The 19,543-nt window shown below is 45.5% G+C and overlaps 8 protein-coding genes across 8 annotated transcripts; 1 reads left to right on the forward strand and 7 right to left on the reverse strand.

The window, feature by feature from the left end:
- The first annotated feature begins 383 nt into the window (after positions 1 to 383).
- Positions 384 to 1,724, forward strand: LY89DRAFT_621013 (uncharacterized protein). The gene is made up of 4 exons (XM_018210932.1): positions 384 to 697; positions 746 to 1,031; positions 1,078 to 1,365; positions 1,412 to 1,724. The coding sequence occupies exons 1-4, from the start codon at positions 572 to 574 to the stop codon at positions 1,528 to 1,530; spliced, it is 819 nt and encodes a 272-aa protein (XP_018068864.1). The 5' UTR covers positions 384 to 571; the 3' UTR covers positions 1,531 to 1,724.
- A 2,386-nt stretch (positions 1,725 to 4,110) lies between these two features.
- LY89DRAFT_736543 (uncharacterized protein) lies at positions 4,111 to 5,402 on the reverse strand (the record flags this gene model as incomplete). The annotated part of the gene is made up of 2 exons (XM_018220136.1): positions 4,111 to 4,671; positions 4,725 to 5,402. 2 exons carry the CDS (start codon positions 5,400 to 5,402, stop codon positions 4,111 to 4,113), a joined length of 1,239 nt encoding a protein of 412 aa, XP_018068865.1.
- A 708-nt stretch (positions 5,403 to 6,110) lies between these two features.
- On the reverse strand, positions 6,111 to 6,931 carry LY89DRAFT_686967 (DUF925-domain-containing protein). The gene has a single exon (XM_018215401.1). The coding sequence runs from the start codon at positions 6,751 to 6,753 to the stop codon at positions 6,439 to 6,441; it is 315 nt and encodes a 104-aa protein (XP_018068866.1). The 5' UTR covers positions 6,754 to 6,931; the 3' UTR covers positions 6,111 to 6,438.
- Positions 6,932 to 9,116: 2,185 nt separating this feature from the next.
- On the reverse strand, positions 9,117 to 11,065 carry LY89DRAFT_784443 (uncharacterized protein; the record flags this gene model as incomplete). The annotated part of the gene is made up of 4 exons (XM_018222789.1): positions 10,977 to 11,065; positions 10,060 to 10,930; positions 9,733 to 10,007; positions 9,117 to 9,625 (listed from the first exon to the last, which is right to left on the reverse strand). The coding sequence occupies exons 1-4, from the start codon at positions 11,035 to 11,037 to the stop codon at positions 9,117 to 9,119; spliced, it is 1,716 nt and encodes a 571-aa protein (XP_018068867.1). The 5' UTR covers positions 11,038 to 11,065.
- Positions 11,066 to 11,574: 509 nt separating this feature from the next.
- Positions 11,575 to 12,977, reverse strand: LY89DRAFT_686970 (uncharacterized protein). The gene is made up of 4 exons (XM_018215402.1): positions 12,820 to 12,977; positions 12,227 to 12,771; positions 11,920 to 12,180; positions 11,575 to 11,870 (listed from the first exon to the last, which is right to left on the reverse strand). Exons 2-4 carry the CDS (start codon positions 12,733 to 12,735, stop codon positions 11,711 to 11,713), a joined length of 930 nt encoding a protein of 309 aa, XP_018068868.1. The 5' UTR covers positions 12,736 to 12,771; positions 12,820 to 12,977; the 3' UTR covers positions 11,575 to 11,710.
- Positions 12,978 to 13,552: 575 nt separating this feature from the next.
- On the reverse strand, positions 13,553 to 16,039 carry LY89DRAFT_686974 (cyclohexanone monooxygenase). Its single transcript, XM_018215403.1, has 7 exons — positions 15,749 to 16,039; positions 15,021 to 15,640; positions 14,811 to 14,968; positions 14,668 to 14,763; positions 14,519 to 14,616; positions 14,068 to 14,470; positions 13,553 to 14,010 (listed from the first exon to the last, which is right to left on the reverse strand). The coding sequence occupies exons 2-7, from the start codon at positions 15,587 to 15,589 to the stop codon at positions 13,583 to 13,585; spliced, it is 1,752 nt and encodes a 583-aa protein (XP_018068869.1). The 5' UTR covers positions 15,590 to 15,640; positions 15,749 to 16,039; the 3' UTR covers positions 13,553 to 13,582.
- A 511-nt stretch (positions 16,040 to 16,550) lies between these two features.
- LY89DRAFT_736548 (uncharacterized protein) lies at positions 16,551 to 17,500 on the reverse strand (the record flags this gene model as incomplete). Its single annotated transcript, XM_018220137.1, has 6 exons — positions 16,551 to 16,625; positions 16,674 to 16,855; positions 16,981 to 17,110; positions 17,174 to 17,272; positions 17,345 to 17,374; positions 17,456 to 17,500. The coding sequence occupies 6 exons, from the start codon at positions 17,498 to 17,500 to the stop codon at positions 16,551 to 16,553; spliced, it is 561 nt and encodes a 186-aa protein (XP_018068870.1).
- A 470-nt stretch (positions 17,501 to 17,970) lies between these two features.
- Positions 17,971 to 19,452, reverse strand: LY89DRAFT_736549 (uncharacterized protein; the record flags this gene model as incomplete). Its single annotated transcript, XM_018220138.1, has 5 exons — positions 17,971 to 18,292; positions 18,346 to 18,437; positions 18,489 to 18,617; positions 18,667 to 19,319; positions 19,386 to 19,452. 5 exons carry the CDS (start codon positions 19,450 to 19,452, stop codon positions 17,971 to 17,973), a joined length of 1,263 nt encoding a protein of 420 aa, XP_018068871.1.
- Positions 19,453 to 19,543: the final 91 nt, after the last annotated feature.

Here is a 19,543-nt window from a genome sequence, read left to right on the forward strand (position 1 = left end):
TCCTTGAGACCTGACTGCACCCAGTGGTATCAACGAAACTCCGAAGGTATCTCAAGATGGAGAACAACAAGAAGCTCTTTCGAAAGAGTACGTCGTTTGGGGACTTGGTCTGGGAGTCGAATGGGAACCGCACATCAAGGTGGAATTCGCAGGCAATGAGTGACAGCCAACACCACTACAACTTTGTGGAGGGCAGAAAACAGTACAAGAATGATAGATTTGAAGAATGGATCCCAGAGTTGATGCCTGCAGGTCACACTAGATCAAGTGGGGTACAATACTACGGTGACCAAGAAAGTCAGCCCAAGAGGTCCGTGCACCTACCCCACACTCCAACTATTTCCAGGGTGGGTCGCGACCTGAATTATTTTGCTAACCATCCAGAAATCACAGAGCAGCATCAGTCACCGGAGAACCAGAACAAGAGACAAACCCAGAGAATCAAGACACGACCGATCGAGAATCTGAAAGTACATTCCAACCTACCAACAGTCGATCCACCCAACGAGTTCGACCCAGATCTGCCTCTGAGCCACGCGCGCAGCAGACTCTCTCAATCGCGGGGAACGAAATGGCAGGCCGTGGACGTGGCAGAGGTGGTGCTGGTGCTGGTGCTGGTGCTGGCCAGCTGAAAGGAGCAACATGGGAATACGATGCATCAATCCAACTGGAGTCAAAGCCTGCCGATCTCTTTCCTGTCAGTATACCCATCTTATCTCCTGTTTGCAATTGCTAACGATTGTAGAAACACCCAAACCTGCGCAAACCTGCCCCCATCACGACAAAGGAGAGACGAGAGATTGACAACTTCAAGAAGCTGCAGGACCAGATCCACCGTGGCCCCCTCTATACCCAACCAACCAAGCGTGACCCTAATGCACCTGCGAAGACCTTTGGGGAGGAGCAATTCAATAAGCAGTTCGGTACAAATAGCAAGGCCAATATGGATCCTTTCCATGGCGTCGAGACATACTCTATGCGTTACGCACCCAAGCAAAGAACTCTCCCAAAGCTGTCGGATCAACCATTCAGTCAGTACCTTCCTTGTTTCGATCTACGAATGCTAACATATACTAGACAAAACCCTCTTCCCTGAAGAACTATGGTCTACACTTGAAGGTGAAGAAGGTCAAGAAGTGCGAAATCATCTCAATCGGGCCATGGAGAGGAAGGAAGCTATGCTTGCTAGTATGAAAGCTGCCGAGAATGGTGCCGGTAGTGGTGCGGGTAATGGAGCCGATAATGGAGCCGATAAAGGTGCTGGTGCCGATGCCTCAGCCAAGACCAAAATCCTTCTAGAGAAGATTCACAAGGTGGCCGGAGATGAGGATAACGAAGAACTGGAAGAGGAGCAGGATGCTGAAGGTAAGGTATTCTTTTGCTTGCAGCACACGTTTCTAACCTTGTCCAGATGTCGACGATGCGTACGAAGACGAAGATCTCGGCGAGGACTACAATGCAGAGGGATACTTTGATGATGGAGAAGATGACCAAGAGGATGAAGCTGATGGTGGGGATGAGAATTACTAGTTGCCTGATCAGTATCTATGGTCTTGAGTGTTTGATTTAGCAAGGCGTTGGGGATGATACCCTTCTGTGTTTGGGCTATGATATGCAAGAACGAAGTGGTATGTGTCGATATTAGAGGTGGAGCCTGGTGGTGGCTGTGTTTGTGATAGCTGTGTTTATGTCTGTACAGAGATTATGTAGAGTATCGTAGAGTCAATGTAGAGTACAAAAAATTGGTTTTCTACATCCCAGAAAGTGACTTCTAGAATCGATGAAGGCAAGTGCCTTTAGTCCCTTGCCATCGGTAACCAGAGAAGGATTTTATAATAACCAATCTCGTCTACACGTGTAGGATAATATGAGGGAATGAATCCAATCAACAGAAGGTGCAACTGCTGTGTTTGGCCAGACCCCTGCTGCTTTAATAATGCCCTGAAGCCAGAAACTTCACGTCCGTCTTATAGATAGCTTGGAAGGAAATTCTATACTTCTAATCCTGTTCATTAGACATTATTTTGAGGTTTATCTCCATTCTGCCATCTATGGACCATTGGATGAAAGCAAGTACTTTCATCCCTTCTCAATACGGAGAACAAGTTAACTGATGGCTGGTGAAAAGATAATATTGGTAGCACTCTAAAATCGTGATGACATATCACATCTACAGTCACAAACTAAACCCGGCTCTTTTCAGCAACCATTGCAACTCTCTAATCACTTGTATCATTGTCTGCTCTTGTCGCTGCGCAGAACACTGTATTTAACAACTTACCTGAAACTATGGATCCTTTTTGAATTATTCACCTTTTCTGATCGGCTGGTTGGAAGGCGTGAGTTTGGGTCACATGCAGAAATACGCTTTCGAGCTTTTCGAAACGAAAAGAGATATTCACATCCTACATAAAAAGCAGTGAATATCTTTATCTTGTTCGTTCCGCCTATTCACCCATCCATCACGAAATCATGTAGCGTTCTGGCGACTATATAAACGCCTCTTCTCACGCTGTAACATAGAACAAACAAACACAACAAACACTCAACACTTCGCAGAGAGCCGGGTCTGCTCTTCGGTGCTGTTCGCGGGCCGGGTGTGAAGGACGAATAGGAGGCCGGGAAAATCTCTGTATCTAGCAGTAGGAGAATGCAATTAATGCGAGGATAGAGTTTTGAACTTAATGATTGACAATGGCAACATTGTTGGCAATGGCAGAACCGTTGATATTGGGACAAGAATTCGGCATACCGAATGCCGCCGGGCAAGTCAATCTATTGGCTTGAAGCCAAAGGTTGAGATATTAGTGATGTTCGGATTTTCAAGATCATGCTGTCAATCTCTAGTGGAGTATGCAGACAATGGTAGCTATATTAGGGTCTGAGAATATTAGCTAGGAATTAGGTTTACACCTAATTTGTCAAAGATATGTACCGGACGTAGTGGCAACTGTAGTACCGGTGGTAGCCGTATCTTCTTCTTTGTTGAGTATCTAGGTACGGTATGCTATAGTATTTATACGCTCCAATACCCCAGAATTGAACAGCGACTAAAATTCACGCAAGTCGTCAGATTCACGTACAGATTCACGATTCACCTAAGTCGCATAACTGTAAAGCAATCCAAAATTCACCCAGCTTGCTAGGCTCTCATACAGATTCAGGTTCCCCTTAAGTCGTATGATTATCAAGCGTCTCAGAGATTCACGCAAGTCGTCAGACTCACACACAGATTCTTGACTCTACATGTCGCAAAACTATAAATCGACAGTCGCCCCTCCGTACTTGCACCTTTATCTTTGTCCAATACCTAGCAAACATCGCCCAGCTCTGGGTTGGTGAGGTACTTGCTCCGGGAGGCCCGGGACCTTGGCTGTATTGGGATGTTGATTTGCCTGCTCTTGGTGTTGGTTGCACTTTTGCCGGTTATATAAAACCATGCGTCTATTGTTAGAGTTTAAAGGACTTCTGTTGATATTCAATAGTTGACAGTTGACAACGACAACACAATGTCGAGATGTCACCGGAGCAGGTGGACGCGAAGTTCCAAAGCAATAATTATGCTATGCAATGAGTAGAGAAAATGTTAATATCATGGATATGTTTAAGAGATGTTCCTTTTTTAATGCCTCATTTAGCTGCTCTCGTGTGATCTCAATAAGCTACTTTAATAAGATTACAATTGCATAATATAGTGCATGTACGTATCAGTTCTTAATAGACAAATTTGTATTAAAACTATAATATACACAATCCATAACACGAAATACGTAAATACCAAAGACTTATATATTCTGAATAGCATGCACAAAGCGGGTCGGAGATTTGTCCATCTTCCCTCAGTTTTCTCATCTGGCAACACAACTCTTCATCTGGTTGTTATTATTGTGCAATTACAGATGTGAGATAGAGAAGTGGTGCAGTGATAATGGGATTATTATGCCTACATATTGGTACAAGTAACAATTGATAAAATATACTCAAATGACTTTCCTCCCTCCTTGGTATTCCGCCACTCCCGACCCCTCGATAGCGAGAGCAAATTTCCCAACTTCCTCAGAGTAGCGCACATCACCAATCTTGACCCGTACATTCTCCATCAACTTCGTCCTATCTAGACCATCCAATCCGCTTCCAGACGGGATATGTCAGGTTTCCGCTGCATATCGCTATGTAGCGGCTGAGTAGTGTATCATGGACTTGGTACATCCTGTTAAGCCCACAATAGATATATGCACCTGCAAAGGAAGACAGATTGAGAGGAGCCAACCCTCCTTCCATTATGCGATCCATATTAGAACCATCGATGGGCAGCACCGGAAACAGCATATCTGAAATATTGGATTTACTGAACAACTGGTCTTGATTTTGGGCGCCAAATGTCAACGATAACAGCCATGATTGCTGAAGATCCAAAGCTTTATCCGCCATCCCAGTATATGATGAGTCGTTCGCCCCTGTGTCTACGATGTTCAATACACTCCATGGTATTGAGTACTGTGCATTGGAAACTTGTCTTGTCTCTAGTATTCGCAGGGACGCTTGGCCAGCCAATGGAGATAAACACCATAAAAGAATGAGAATAATGTTCAACCATTGAAGAGATTGTAATGCCACCGTAGTCGATATTGTGTTAAACAGAGATCTAGAATTGATAAGGAGTTCTAAAGTCTGGAAACATTTGTTAGAAATGTCGTGACCAGAGATGGAGGAAGGGATCAGACTTGAAGTTTGGATCCTTTCTGAGCTTTCCAATGGGACAAATTTCGCAAGAAACTACCAACAATTGCCGAAAAGGCTATTGGACAAATTGTTGGACTCAATTTGGCGGCTTGAAGAACCCTATGGTTCAAATTGTGTGTCGCAATAGGAATATAGTCGAAGTTTCCGCTGGATCCCAGAAACACGTCATGATCCGTTCCATTAATGTTCGAGATATTGGTGAGCATTACAGGCTTCCCTGGGAAGTATCTTGTCATTCGTCCAGGGTATGTATCATGCACGCTCGCGGAAAGCAGTGCAAATACTAAAATGCGGAAGGTTAATGGTTGCAATGTTTGAGCTGTAAGATTATACTCACACAATATCATTACAGCAATGAGTGCCAAGAAAACGAGACAGCATATCTCCAGTAATTTGCGTTTTATCTCTCCAACCCTCATTGGAGAACGTGGCCAATTAGTTATTGTTGCTAGCTCATGGCCAGAGACCCAGGTAACTTCGTCTGTCTGATCGTCAGGCTTGGAGCATTTGGTACAAGATTCATCGGCGTCCAGAGCCTCGCGGCTGTCAATGCTGGTGGACGGTGGTGATATACGTTGAATTGCTGTGCTTAAGGGAGTCTTTGTAGCACCTTCACTGTCATCAGGCTTAATATCTTCATCATCCAGGTTGTCATCCATTGTAGTCGATAAAGATAGCGCTAATGAAAAATCTTCATTGACGTGCAACTGTTCGATTTTCTCGACTTTTTCAAAGGTCGTGGTCAACTTACATATATGAATGATTGAACCTTCGATGAACAAATATTAATTAGAGATTAGGCAGACTCAGGGCTCACCCGAGTTCTGGTCCGTCATTGGCTTCGATCAAAAATTAACGCAAATGATGGATGCTGGTACGAGAAACGTCTTTGCAATTCTCAAGTTGCACCGCCTCACTAGGCTATGGTAGCATGGGTAACATGCATTGTGACTGGTTTAAAAGATGCAGCTTATATTCATTGTATGTGGTGTAAGTGATTGTGGCTATGTGGCTCGCTACCTTGACATTTGGCTAAATAGCCGAAGACCTTGAAATTCTCGTAATACCACTTCTCGATATTGCATCCCCACCTCCTTACTCAATGTGCCTCTCGTATTGTAAACAAGACCTAAGCATATTTTGTACATAGTAATTGGTTTTCAACTATATTACCCAACAGATGTTACGAATTGGCTGAGACTAACGGAGGAAAATCATAGCACCGTGCATCGTAGCCCCTGACAATACCACCACTTCGCCTATCCATGCGCCTATTACGATGGCTATTTTTCAAGTTCTAAATGGCTCATCGATGCGACGTCACTCGTGGTTTCATGACTGTATTGAATATCTGTGAAATTACTATGCTTTATCATTCTTAGGAAAATTGGCGGATGGCGTGTCATGTCGAACGGTACGATTTGGAATTGTCATAAGGTCGCCGATTTGATATTCACCTAGCCTGTGACAGCCAGCAAGGACACTCTCAGCTTTGATCTAAGTATTAGGCCCGAGTCTCATATTGAAGAAGTCTGAAAGTCCCCGGGGCGCATATACACTCTATTCTCCGCTGTCCTCTAATCTAATTCCTATCATGGCGCTCGTCGATATCCACGAGTCGATTCCAGCCTCCACAGTCTGATGAGGTGCGCAGTGTATCCCATATGTCTTCCTGTACCATAAATGGACACGCGCCTAGTTGCGGATCTCAACCTTAACTGGTAGATTGTCAAAGAGTAGTCTACCAGCTTGGATCACCTTGCCCTCGGCTTCGTAAGAGAGGTCCGAAGAATCGTGGTAGACAAGGTCGTAATCATCGATCCCGGTATCGGGAAGTAGTGACGAAACTGCATTCCAAATCGTTTGAGATACTGCGCCGGCTGTAAGATACCAGTTGGGTAGATTGAGTGCCGGGGCGCGTGTAAGTACTGTGATGAGGGTCTTATTTCTGGTCAGGAGTGAACGAAGATAGACGAGCTGTTGATTCAGAGGGAGCTGAGCTGGGTTCATTCTCGTAGTTAAGGCCTTGGCTATGCAAGTTTAACCTTGAGTACGTAAATCGTAGCGCAGTAGTGTATAGTTATGAAAAGATTTTGTTTGGGATTTTCGTGCCGGGACCAACTACGGTATGCTAGGCATTGAAGTTATTACTAAGCTAAACACAACACATTATACAGTTTTAGCTATTATTAGCCTTTGTGGATAAGATTTTATAATTAAAATTATGATATCTGCTGCCGTCAAGATTACACTGGTCCGTGCCATAGCTAAGCGAGCTAACGAACTTGTATTTTCAAGCTTTAGGTAAGCAAGCCTAAGATTTAGCGATCAGTGCCCTGTAGTTTAGCGGTGAACCGCTAATTTACAGCGTGCTTTAGTGAGAGATGCTATCGCTAGAAAATATCATCTCGATTCGCCTTCCTCTTAGCAGTCTTTTCGACTCGAAGCAAGTCTAAGTCATATGCTTTTACTAAGCGCCCCACTATGAATAGGTACCCTCTGGATTTTGGCAAGCCACTTAGCTGATCGTCAATCATATTGCATAAATTTAATAAGGCTCTTTCTCCTCACGCCCAGTTTAGCTGTCTTCGCATGCTCTCTGTGATAGGCTAGTTTGGTGTGACTGTTGTGACAGCACGCACTCAAGACTAGGAATCAGGACGTACGTTCTAATCTGTGAATAATAGACAGAGAACTAAGAGAGTGGAAGAGTGCTGAGGACAGATAAGTTGAATCCTCAGCACTAGCTTAAACGCTAAATGAAACATCTCACGTGATACACCTGATGATATCACCAGAACCGTGACAACTGTGTAACATAGCTTGCATGCACATCCCCCACTTCATATTTTCTCAGTCTCCCGCACCCTTCTTGAAAATAACCTACATCTCTCACAGCTTTCAGGCAACACAAGAATAGTACCATGCGGTCGTCGTTCTTCACAGATGAGTTTGGGCAGGACTGGGAATTCGACGGTCACAACACATGGACATGTCTCACCACAAGGGAAACAATGAGCGGTGCAGAATTCTGTCAAAGATATCCACAATTCCAAGCCCAAGAGCGTCAATCACGAAGATCAGCGCGTTCAGGTAGTTCAGACCAAACAAGTCCGTTGAATCGCCAGAAGAGTCCAGATCGTCAGAAAGCTTCACGTGGAAATGGATATGTACCAAGTAGTGGAGCGAGCCATCGGCTGCACATTGACGATGGTTAGTCATATACTCCTCCCAGCCGTCTCTGAAGTTTCCACTCGATCTTGTCTTTCTCTGTGAACTTTGCTGACACACTATTCAGCTGGTCGAGCCCATCGTAGCTACAGATGATTGTGATCTGGATATAAAGGAGACTTCAAAGCAAGTTTAGCCAGCCCTCAGGCGACGAGCTGCTCTATTTTGCGCGTGTATCTACAAGTTTTGACGAATAGCATAGTCTAAATAGTGACACGATCAAGTATCATCAAAGTCTAGCTAATGATTGGCATATTGCGGTCCTCACCTCAGAGCCTGCTCTTGTGCCAATGCTCCCTCATACTCGCACATTGCGATTGCAGAGCTGTTTCAAGATCACGACTCGCAACAATTTTCACAATCAGCCCAATTGAGTATGTAATCAGGAAGACGCTCAAAGACTGAGAAAGTATTTCTGTTGCAGGTAATCAATTTCTCGAACTCTGATGCTACATCTTTTCTGTTTGCCGAGATATCTGATGTTTGGTTAGTTTGAGGTATCGCAAAGCTGCATGTGATGACTAAACGGTCCAACTTGCATGCACAGCCTCCACAATCACTACCTTCGCGCTCTCCCCTCTTCACGTTCTCTCTCATTTCTCCTCGCCAACCATTCCTTCGCAGACTCTATTTGAAACCGAAAAAGCAACATCCAAAAAGTCATCTAAGCCTCAGAGTATGTACACAAGAGACCCCCACTCAACACGAGGCTCGGACTCCGTCGGATCCTTGAACCCATCAAACGAAGAGGAAAGCACACCAGACTCTGGGTCTGGTGGTAGTGGATATGTGCCTGATAGTGGAGCATCATACAATCAATGGACTGATGATGGTTAGTAAAATTACCTTGATCAGTCTAAGGCGTTCTTGGGAGTGTTCCTGATTCGTTTTCTAGATGGTCAGACACACCGCGAGTACAATGAATTGTGATCCAGAGTTAAAGTGCTGCGGAGCGCGATTTGGTAGATTACAAGGCCGATTCAAAACACGGGCGCCGAGTCAATTTGGGTTGAAGATGCACTTATAGCTAATTGCTATTTGACGAGCTTTATTATTTAGCATAGGAAGAGCTACCAATGGAGAACTTGACGCATGGGTTTATTATCTTGCAAAAGAGCTGCTTTGTGTTGATTCCTTAATGCTCACACCGATTTCAACATAAAGTTCCTAAGTGGTTCCAACACTATAGAAATAAAGAGCTTCCCAAATAGAACACCCACTGGACGAAATATATCTCGCCAAATAAAGACAACTATTCTGACCAGCGAGTTGTAGATAATGGTAACTACCAAAATCTCCTCTCCTGAAGCATCCTTCCGCTTCCGACTAACCCCCCAAACGACACCCAACGCAGCAATCGTCCCCAAAAAGCCCACCAAATTAACATTCCTCCACCCAACCGTGGGTATCTCGACCATGGCACACATCCCCCGATGCTCCGGCGGCAGAGTATTATAAGCCCCCGGATAACCCGCCGCGGTCCCCCTAACGAAGTCGAAGAGATTGATCTGCATCCGCGCCAGCGACGTTTGGAACATTTTCTCTGCTTCGACTTTCCATTGTTCGTCTGCTAATTGCATAGAGAGCATGTGGTTGAGTTTCGACTGCGCGTCCAAGGCTTCGGAGCCCGTGAATTGGGTTGAGCCGGCGGCTGTTGAGTATTTGAGTGCGATGAGGATTAGCCAGGTCACGTATTGGGCTTCGGATTGCGAGTTGGGGATTGTTTGTTTAGGAGGGATGTGATGTTGCCGTTATTACAGCATGGACCATTGATGCTTTCACATATTTGATACTGATCCACGCAGCCCAGAACACCTGCGCGTGTGGAGTTGTTATAGTATAGGTCTGGACCTGGGTAGCCATCTGCAAAGCGAGCTTTGGTTTGAGCTGGAAATACGCTGTCGTTACGAAAGTTGTGATAGTAGATGGCGTGGGACGAGATGAAATTGAGAGTAACTGGGTAAGGACCAGCTGTGAACTCATCGAGAGGATGGAAAGGACTTTGAGGTGCTATAGGATCCCACCAGTGGATGCTAATATCCGTCAGACGTGACGTCCTCCAACAGTGTATTGATAGTTTCATACCTTGTAGAGTATCCTTTGATCTCCCAAGGACTCTTCTGCACAGGATTTACCCATGTGTAATTGCTAAGCGACGAACCATACCAATACTCCCATTGTTTCTCTCCTCGGCTAGACAGACCTATCCCGACATACTCCTCGTCCGTCACCAAAGGAGAACAAATCATCGTCCGGCTGAAGAAATAAGGATTCTTTGCATTGATTCCAAGGACGGACCCGGAAGTCAACCCAGTGCTCAGTCGAATGGAGCCATTCTGGGACTCACCGCATACATTTCCCTTGAACGGACACCCCGCCGAGTTGACAGTGTACGTAATGTTCTGACTATAAAAACGATTGCAGTTTTCGACTAGAGGAGAAGTACCATAGCAGTCGATTGCATACATGTTCGCTTCAACTTCCGCTTTATGATCGTATTCCAATAGTATATCAGACGAGTTTGGGAGTCTGTGTTCATATTTACCACATGTGTAAGCATTGGAAAGGGCCGTTGTATCGGTCGCTAGTCCAGCTGAGACTATCGAAGCCGTGATCAACATGACAGGCAGACCAAGCACAATCAACACCATAGCGCCTGTACCGATGATCTCGATGGCCTCCTTTGTTCGCCCGATGGGAGGTCCTCCGAGAGGAACATTGGCAAACCCACCATGGCGTATAGGCTCGAGAATGATTCCGATGCTCTCTTGGGTATCGCGGGCATCTTGAAGTGAGGCTGCCTGGATGTTTGTCCACCTAGAAGATATCTTGCGCCATAGCCAGTTGTAAAGTCCGACCGTTAAGGTGAACAATGGGCGGCCAGCAGAGGTAATCAAGACAGCAAGAGCATTCGTGAGTATGCCGGCCCACCAGTCAGTGAGAAGGATTTGGTATCCTGCAAGATTCAGGGACTTGCGATACAATAACTTTGAGGCACTTACGACTGATCGGGGACCGATTGTAATCCGCCCACAATCCATATTTGACGAAATTGGTCGACATGACAATAGAAATCAGGGGCCATCTGAGGTTGCAACAGGAGAAGGAGTTCCAAGTCAATGCCGGTGCGGGTGAGATATTTTCTCCCCGGGCGTCAGGCTTTCCGGGCGGCTTTCTTGTGCCGTCCCGCAGAAGCCGTACTCGGTCAGGCTTTTTAATGCACACGGCTGCGGCGCACGTCACAAAACATTCCAGGAAAAGGGGCATTTCTGCTTACTTGAGATTTGAGGCAAGGTAGGCTCGAGGCAGCTAGGTCGACGTCAGGGTTGTAATAAAACCACTCACTTCCTCTTGGAGCTCGAGTGAAGATGTGATACTCAGCCTCATTTGCATATGGACCGGACCACTTGCACTCATATAAATTATCGCTAAATAAAAACACAACTATGCTTGGCTCGCGGCTCTCACTCAAAAGATCAACAGTTGCCTGACTTGAGTGCTTAATTCAAGGCAGTAAACACTATACTATTCCCAGGCACTGTAGCAAGTATAAATTGCCTCGTTTAAAAGAATAAATAGCTCAATTAACGCTTAAAAGTAAAAGTACCTGGAAGAAATAGAACTTTCAAGGGTCATAAGGATATGAAACACGTGACACAGCAAAAACGCCCGCAAGCGTGGCTCGCTGAGACAATATCATTGTATCTGCACCTCTACGAACTCCAAGCACTTTTACTCATAGATTATTAACCTCGACTATGCTTCCATGTATAGTCCGCTTGCCGTCGACGATCAGCTGACTACCCTTCTTCATCTTGACCGATCCCTTTGCTTCGAAGTCGCCTCGAACATGTAATCGACCATTCAACTTTAGTGTAGCACACATGTCGAGATTCCTATTTCTGTCAGCACTTCATATATATCATTCGGATCAGCAAGACTTACTCGGTAGTCATATCTCCTTCAATCGTGCATCCACCGCTGCAAGAGATCTTGCCTCCGATCTTCACGCCTTGGGTACCATAGTTCCGAATCTTAACAGGTCCACTGGCCTGCACATCACCTCCGATTTCGACCCAACCCGTGATATCCACACGCCCGCTAGCAGAGACCTTGCCCGCAATCGAAACACCCTGCTCTCCTCCATCAATATTGATACTTCCACTCGCATCAACCTTCTCGCCAACACGGACGCCGTTTTGGATACTGCAAAGTCAACAACAGAAAGTCTGGCCACGGCAAGGACACTCACATGATAGAACCACTAGCATCAACCTTCCCACCAACCTTGACCCTATCTCGTAAAGTAATCTTCCCACTACTATCCACCTTCCCTCTAACTTCAACATCCTTCTCTAGCAAAATCCACGACGAAGACGACACCTTTTCGTCAACGAGGATGTTCTTCGCCAACGTAACATTAGAGCTCGATTTCACAGCTCCAAGGATGTGCAACGGCCCAGTGATGTTCACAGCCGTATGCGCATTGATAGCATTGGACTCTGGAATCTTCTGTGCAGGAGTAGTCGTGAAACCCGTGAATGGTTCGGGATTTCTGATAGGAGGCAAATCACGTGTTGATGAGGAGAGCGAGTCTGTGGGCGTGTAAGGAGGAGGATGTTCATCGAAGTCTGATTCTGAGTATGTTTGGTTCTGGATAATTGGGTTTGGGAACGGGTTTGTCGTTGCGCGAGGTGGTGCAGCGTATGCATTCTCCAACGGTCGTTTCTCGTCCTTGGTATCGGCTGGAATCAGCGTCATTTTGGCGGAGGCTGTTGATGGGGCTGGTTTCCGAAGCTTCATAGATGATATGAGCGGAGTCGATGGAAAGGAGTTGCAACTTACGATATGTTATGGAGTTAAGCTTATTATGAGCTTCGCTCTAACAATTGTCTGATGAGAGTGATGCGCGGCGAGGCTGAAGCTGACGCAACAGAGGCGCAAGCAGGTTTAATTCAAGGTCCAATGAAGTCGTTGTTAATGAGCTGCCTGATTTTGACATGTGGAAGGACTGTAACGAATCAGGAAAGAACGCCACGTCGATTGATGTCAAGCCTCCGGAACGGAGGAATTAAAAGCCGGTGTCATGCCGCGAGCTAATCAGAACCTCGTGAAGAGATATGAGACGTGCATTTTAATGTTCGTGCTGCCAATACACGTCATGATTAGAGTTATCTAATTTTCATAAATGCATGTTTCATCTTGTAGGTGTGACTTGATCTTCAACTCTACTCTCCCACGTGACCATATTTTATTTCTGTTGCACGTCGCAAAAAGTCAAGTTTTGAGTGGTTTTAAGCAGGTTGGTGGTTTGAGCGGTTTGCAAGCGGTTTTGAAGCGGTTTTGAGACAGTTTATGTCCTGATAATCAGAGCGATTTGGGTGGAATTGATTTTGACGGTTATATCTCTACGGTTGATTTATTGACAAAGACACTAAAATCACAATAAAAGAATTCTGAATTCAAAGACCGTGATTCATATGCTATCACAAGACTGTTTGGTATCTTCTGAGCCAGTCTTTAACTTGTGGAAAAGCAAAACCATTCAAGACACTTGGCACGATCCTACTAGAGACCGCTTAGGTCATTTAATGAACATGATTCATATTCATACTCGAACAAACGGATCATCAAAATACCAAACCGGATCGCCATCGACACTCAACTCGCACTGTGTATACCCATTCCCCATAAACTGGAACCTATTCTTCGACCGATACGTGATCTCATAATCCTCATACCTCACATTCTTCAACATCTCAAAATAATGCAGACGACTCCCCGGATAAATAGCCGTAACAGGCCCATGTATCTTCCCCTGCTTAAACCAAGACCTGCAAGCCGACGACCAAACAAGACGTTTCATCAGCTCGTGCGTATGCTGGTAAAATTCCTCGACCGCGGCCTGTTTGGGCTCAAATGCTTTTATATTCTCCGTCTGCATCTTCTCGATCATTTGGAATAGGTATCGGGTGTGCCATTCCAGTATTGGAAGCAGGGAGCTGTGGCTTGCTGGTCCGTTGGGTCCGATGAATACTGATGTGGGGTCAGTTGAGTCAGGGGTAGCGAACTTAAGCGAGTCTCTCTACTTACAGAACATGTTTGGAAAGTTAGGAGCAGTGATACTCAAATACGCTTTTGGAAGCTCTCCGAATTGTTCCTTCATATTGGCGCCTCTTCTGCCAGTGACCTCGAAGTGCGGGGTAAAAGAGACGTCAAAGCCAGTCGCGCAAATTACCACATCTGCGAAATGCTCTTTTCCTGACTCGTCGACTACTCCATTCTTGGTGAACTTCACGACGGACTCCGTGACTACTTCTACATTCCCCTTTGTCAGAGACTGTAAATAACCTGAGCCAGGTGTCATCCTTCGGCACCCGAGATCGAAAGATGGAATTATTTTCTTTGTGAGCACCGGATCGTCATCGAGTTGCTCCTTCATTATCTCAGCTACCAAGTCGCGTGATACTTTTTGGTCTTTACTTGTCCTATGCATCTGCGTATGATTAGATTATAGTTTGATGTATTCTGGAAATTTTATTACCAATGTGAAACGCTTGTTGAGTTCTCCTTCAACTTCACGGTCGTACTTCGCGAGGGCAGCAGGATCTGTCTTGAAATCTTTGATTTGCTCATCCGTGTCTGTACTGGTCAGCATCGTAGGTTACCAGATATTAAATATCCACCACACACATTTGAAGTTAGTTCCTCCAGGTCCTGCATACTTTGCTCCAAATCCTGTCGTAATCCACACCGAAGATCGCAAGAATGGTATCAATTTGCCAACCACTGCTAGTGTGAGAGTGTTTCGAACCGCTCAATTGATGTTTAGTTACCTGGTTGAATGTTTGGCACAATCTGAACAGCACTTGATCCTCCCCCAATTATCGCCACGGTCTTGCCAGTCAAGTCATATTCCTTGTCCCATGCTGCGCTATGCATCAGCTTTCCCTTATATTCGCCAATACCAGGTATATTAGGATATTTGAAGGAGCTAAAATTCACTTAATAAGCATTTATCGGTATGTAAAATATCACCAACATACTTTAGGATGCCAGATCCGTTGACCAGAATTTCACATTGATCCTCAAACTCTTTCCCATCTTTCGCAACGACGACGAGTCGCCAAACTCCTGCATCCTCATCCCAAGTAGCTGACTTGACCTTGCTATTGAACCTGATATACTTCTCCAAATCGTACTTCGTCGAGACATGTTTAAAATACCTCCAAATCTCCTCAGCCGAAGAATAATAATGACTCCACCCCGGATTCTTCTCCCAAGTAAACTGATAGCTATGACTCGGGATATCACACGTACACCCCGGATACCGATTCTCCAACCAGGTTCCCCCGATATCGTGATTTTTCTCATAAATCTGAAGCTCGACGTTTTCAAGGAGTCGTTCGGTTTTGTAAGCGAGCTGGAGTCCGGCGGCGCCAGCACCGACGCATATCATTCGGAGACGCCGTTTGGTGTGCAGTGGTTGCTCTGTTATGCGGTATCCGGTGAAATCTTGGTTGTACCATTCGTTTTCGTGGTGTGCATCGCTGGCGGGGATAATGGCGTCGGGATCTGGTCCTGATGAGATTGTGACTACACGAGCTGGAGCCATGCTTTCAGGATCTTCGGTGTTGATTCGAATTCTGGAAAGTATGGAAGTACTCTATTGTTGATTTTGAAATTAGATGTGATCAGGAGAAGTATGGGTGTGAGATGCAGCAAATTTTAATTTTATTGATTACCAAGAACAGACTCGACAAGTAGAACCCACTTTCAATGACTGAGAAACAAAATACTTCTATCTCTGGTCCCAATTTCGTTTACCCGTACTGTAGGGTAGGACAATTCGCTGGCCGAGGAAGATGGCGGGGTCAAGTGCGGAACATGCGGAATCGAGCTGAGCATTAACTCTTCGTGGTCTAGTGCATTCGCTTCCCCTCTTGTGCCACTTGAGGTTGCCTATCATCTGTCGGTACCCGCTCTTTGGAAAACCCTATCGTGAATCCTTGATAGGTTGAGGCTTTGTCGAATGCTGATTTCTTCAGCGTATATTACTGCTATAGATTCCCCAGTCATGTGCATTGCTAGGTCCGAGATTGTTGTATATCTCTGCATACTTCGGGAATGTCAAAGGCACAGCTCAGATACTTATGACTAGATGTTTGAGTGGACAGTAGATTCATGGTAGCGATCCGTAAGCTCTCGCCCCACAGTTAGGTTGCAGCCCTGAGAGTGAGCAGAGTCAAGATTGCTCTCTCTGTGAGCAGTGGCCTACTCGCGAGTCTGCAGGAATCGCGATTCAAAACTCCAGTAGAGAACGCATCAATGAGTACGAGCAGTGCCTACTTTCGGATCGTCACTTATCTAGGTATTTTTCCTCCTTGTCGGCCGCTGCAGATTACTGATCTAAGTGGCTCGTGCCTCTTACTGCTCTGTAAGTTCTTGAGATCACTCTGGACACACTTGCCATGAAGGAAAATCTGATGTTTTGAAAAGAAGCTTTGTGTTGACTCGCGCTCTCAATTCCCCCTTCGCTGTTCAAAGCTCACCAAAAAATTCAATCATCTTCATCACTAATCAATCCGCTTCAGCGTAGCTGGCGTTGCCGGAACGAAAGGTTTGGCAATGAGTCCCACCAGTGTGATAAACTGTACGCTTTAGCCATACTCACTAGAATTTTGGGAAGAGAAACTCACTATGTAATCCAGTGTTTTGAATCCTCCAGGCAGAGAAGGATAAGTGTCTCCATCATAGAAAACCCGCATGATCAGGAGGAACCCTGGCAAGCGTTGCAGCTGCAACAAATCTTGGAAGAACGTAGCCTTGAAGGTTCCCGCCGGTTGTGTTCGCTCCGTGAATCTTACACGCTCACCTTTGACTACGGTTCGGCTTGTCAGCACATTGCATGTATTTCGCAAGGAATAATGTCTCGGGAATATACATCCCGTCTACTCGGCCGAGTTTTGGGGGCCAATGTACTCCAGCGAGTGGTTGGGTACTTACTGGCGGTAAAGCCATGGATATGCCCGCGTGCAATAAAGAGAGGTGGGTCGCCAGCAGAAGTCACAAGTTCTTTTCCATCGAGGTAGAAAATCATTCGTCCTTCCAAAACCTCCATTATCTCATCGTGGTACTGCATTACATTAGCCATCACTGAACAATAGAAGAAAAGAATCACGCAAGATAAGAGGCGTACCTTGTGCCAATGGTTTGGGATGGCGAAGACTTCTGAGTCTTCCTTCCCGTCGTAAACGACTTCGACCCAATTATGCTCAGGCGATTCGTCGGGCTTGCTCTAAAAATATTCAGCTCCACATTGTTTACATTCCGATATCAAATCTTTCAAGCATGGTAAGGTTGAACCTACGTGATCAATGAAAGTACGCATAGTGCTTCCCTGAGCGTGAACTTGTCAGTCCGGTATGCAGGAAATGGAGTGTGAAGAAGGCGCTCAGCCGCACACCCATATCAGCCATACCTTTGCCACAGTGAGGGGAATGAGCTCTTCGATTTGAGACGACATGGCTTCTCAGTTCGACTCCTAGGTACAAACAAATTTAATGACTAGCTCAGATGTATATATATCGCTAGCTATGTTTTTCTGAGTAGTGTCTGTCAATGGAAGAATATTGCGACGATGGATTGTTGAGGCTCCGCACATTTAACGTTGCAATGGCGGCTAGCCAGCGAATTGTTGGCCGTCTGACAGCGCTACCGAGACTGTAGACGTCGATCGGCGTGTTGCATGAAATTCTTCTTTGGATGATTTTTTTGGTGAAAGTAAATGTACAGAAGAAGTATAAGCTGCATCAAAACCTACCGTGCCGTAGTTTAGGCGGAATAGCTACGTGTTCCACCTGAGATGGGGTGAAAAGTCTGAGCATTGCGGGGCGGTCATCGCGTGAATGAAGCAACTCTTGGCGATGGCTCGAGGATCTTGGGTGAGGGTCGAATAACGCCACGCTTGGTCTTCATATTTTCTGAGCTTGGAAATCATAAAAAATTATTTGGAGGTTGAAGGCTGGCAGCAGCCATAAGCAGAGTTCCGAAATTGTCTATGTATGACAGCCAGAAGTCAAGACTTCCCTCTTCTTGGTGCTGGAAGTTCATCAAGTCGGCATAGGTGAGCGTTTTCGAGGTCTGCTTATCTTCGGCTGAATGCGCTATTTCCCATTCAACTTCTGTAGATGCTGTCCATAAGCCTTTGCTGCATGGTAAAGCTATGTCTGCTAGCAATGTCCCATCGCATTCACGGGCTGGAAAGAAGGGGGAAATTTCGAAAAGCATATCAAGCAGGAGGATGACCGTTATTGTTCTGTGTATGATTATCAGCTGCTATATTAATAGTTCTACTGGTACTATCCTCACCGTTGGATTGACTCGGTCAACATCCAATGTTCCCACCTGTCTGCGCGAATATTGTTACTTTTAATTCGATCTTTCACTTTGGTAGCAACTTTCTGTTCGATAAATCAATCAGTTTTCGGATTTGATAATAGAAATTGTCTTACCACCATTGTATGGATGAGTAACATGTCATAGACGGCGGCCTCATCCATATCTTCCGAGATGCGGAGAAGGAAGTAGATTGTGATGGCTTGAAGAGCTGCTACCGCATTCTCGTCGCTATTTTCAGGGCACTGTGATCGAATGAGCTACCATCTTCCTCCGTCAAGTGAAAGTGCCAACCTCTTTTGAAAACTTTTCCAGTTCCAGACTAATAGTCTTCCAGATGTAAACAGTATTGTTTTTGTCGTCGGCAGAATGCCATCGTATTATCATAGCGCAATTCTGAATAGGTGGTTGAGTATACTTGCGAACTTGAGAGTTGTTGTCCGAATCTTTGAGGCCGTAGGCATGGTATGGGTGTATGAATGGAGGTAGGTTCCGGCCCGGAAGTAGCATATATGGGTAAGATTTTAATGTGCATAGCACATATCTTCTGTTGAGAGAGAGCTGGTTGTGCTCAATTTCTCGAGCCGAAAATGCTGTTGGAACTCTGGGAATGATATTTTCAAACTCTGAAGTGCTCATAGTCTCGATCCTCAACAAGTCCGTGGGGAGACCGGGTTGTTCATCAATGAGAGGTCGCACATTGCTGTCTGAAGGTGAATGTGACGACGCAGAGAGCTCTACAGGTATGAGTGCCACAAGACCGCCATGCGGATCCTGTTCGTAGTCACATGTGAGGTCCTTGGCAGTGCAACGGGAACATTTTGGAAGAGTCGTATCACGTGCACATCGTGTTCTGGCTTTCGTGCATGCTGTACAAGACTTCTTCCGTGTCGTAACCCGAGTAATTGCTTTCTTGCAATAGGATTTATGACGAAGATGAGATTTACCTAGACGATTAGATCAGCAGGGATTGCGCTACATGAAAGTGTGGCGAATGGGGGTCGGCATCCTACGGTTGTCAAAATTCTTGCCACAAGTATTGCACTTTAATAGCGGCTGTGCTTCGTCCGAAGACCCCATGATGAGTCTCTTCGGGTGTAGATAATCACCATACAATTAAAGAGCGGAAAAGTTTGGTGGTATGGAATTCTACACGCTGTTGTAAGCAAGC

This window comes from Mollisia scopiformis (genome assembly GCF_001500285.1).
Source record: "Mollisia scopiformis unplaced genomic scaffold LY89scaffold_17, whole genome shotgun sequence".
Taxonomy (NCBI): Eukaryota; Fungi; Ascomycota; class Leotiomycetes; order Helotiales; family Mollisiaceae; genus Mollisia; species Mollisia scopiformis.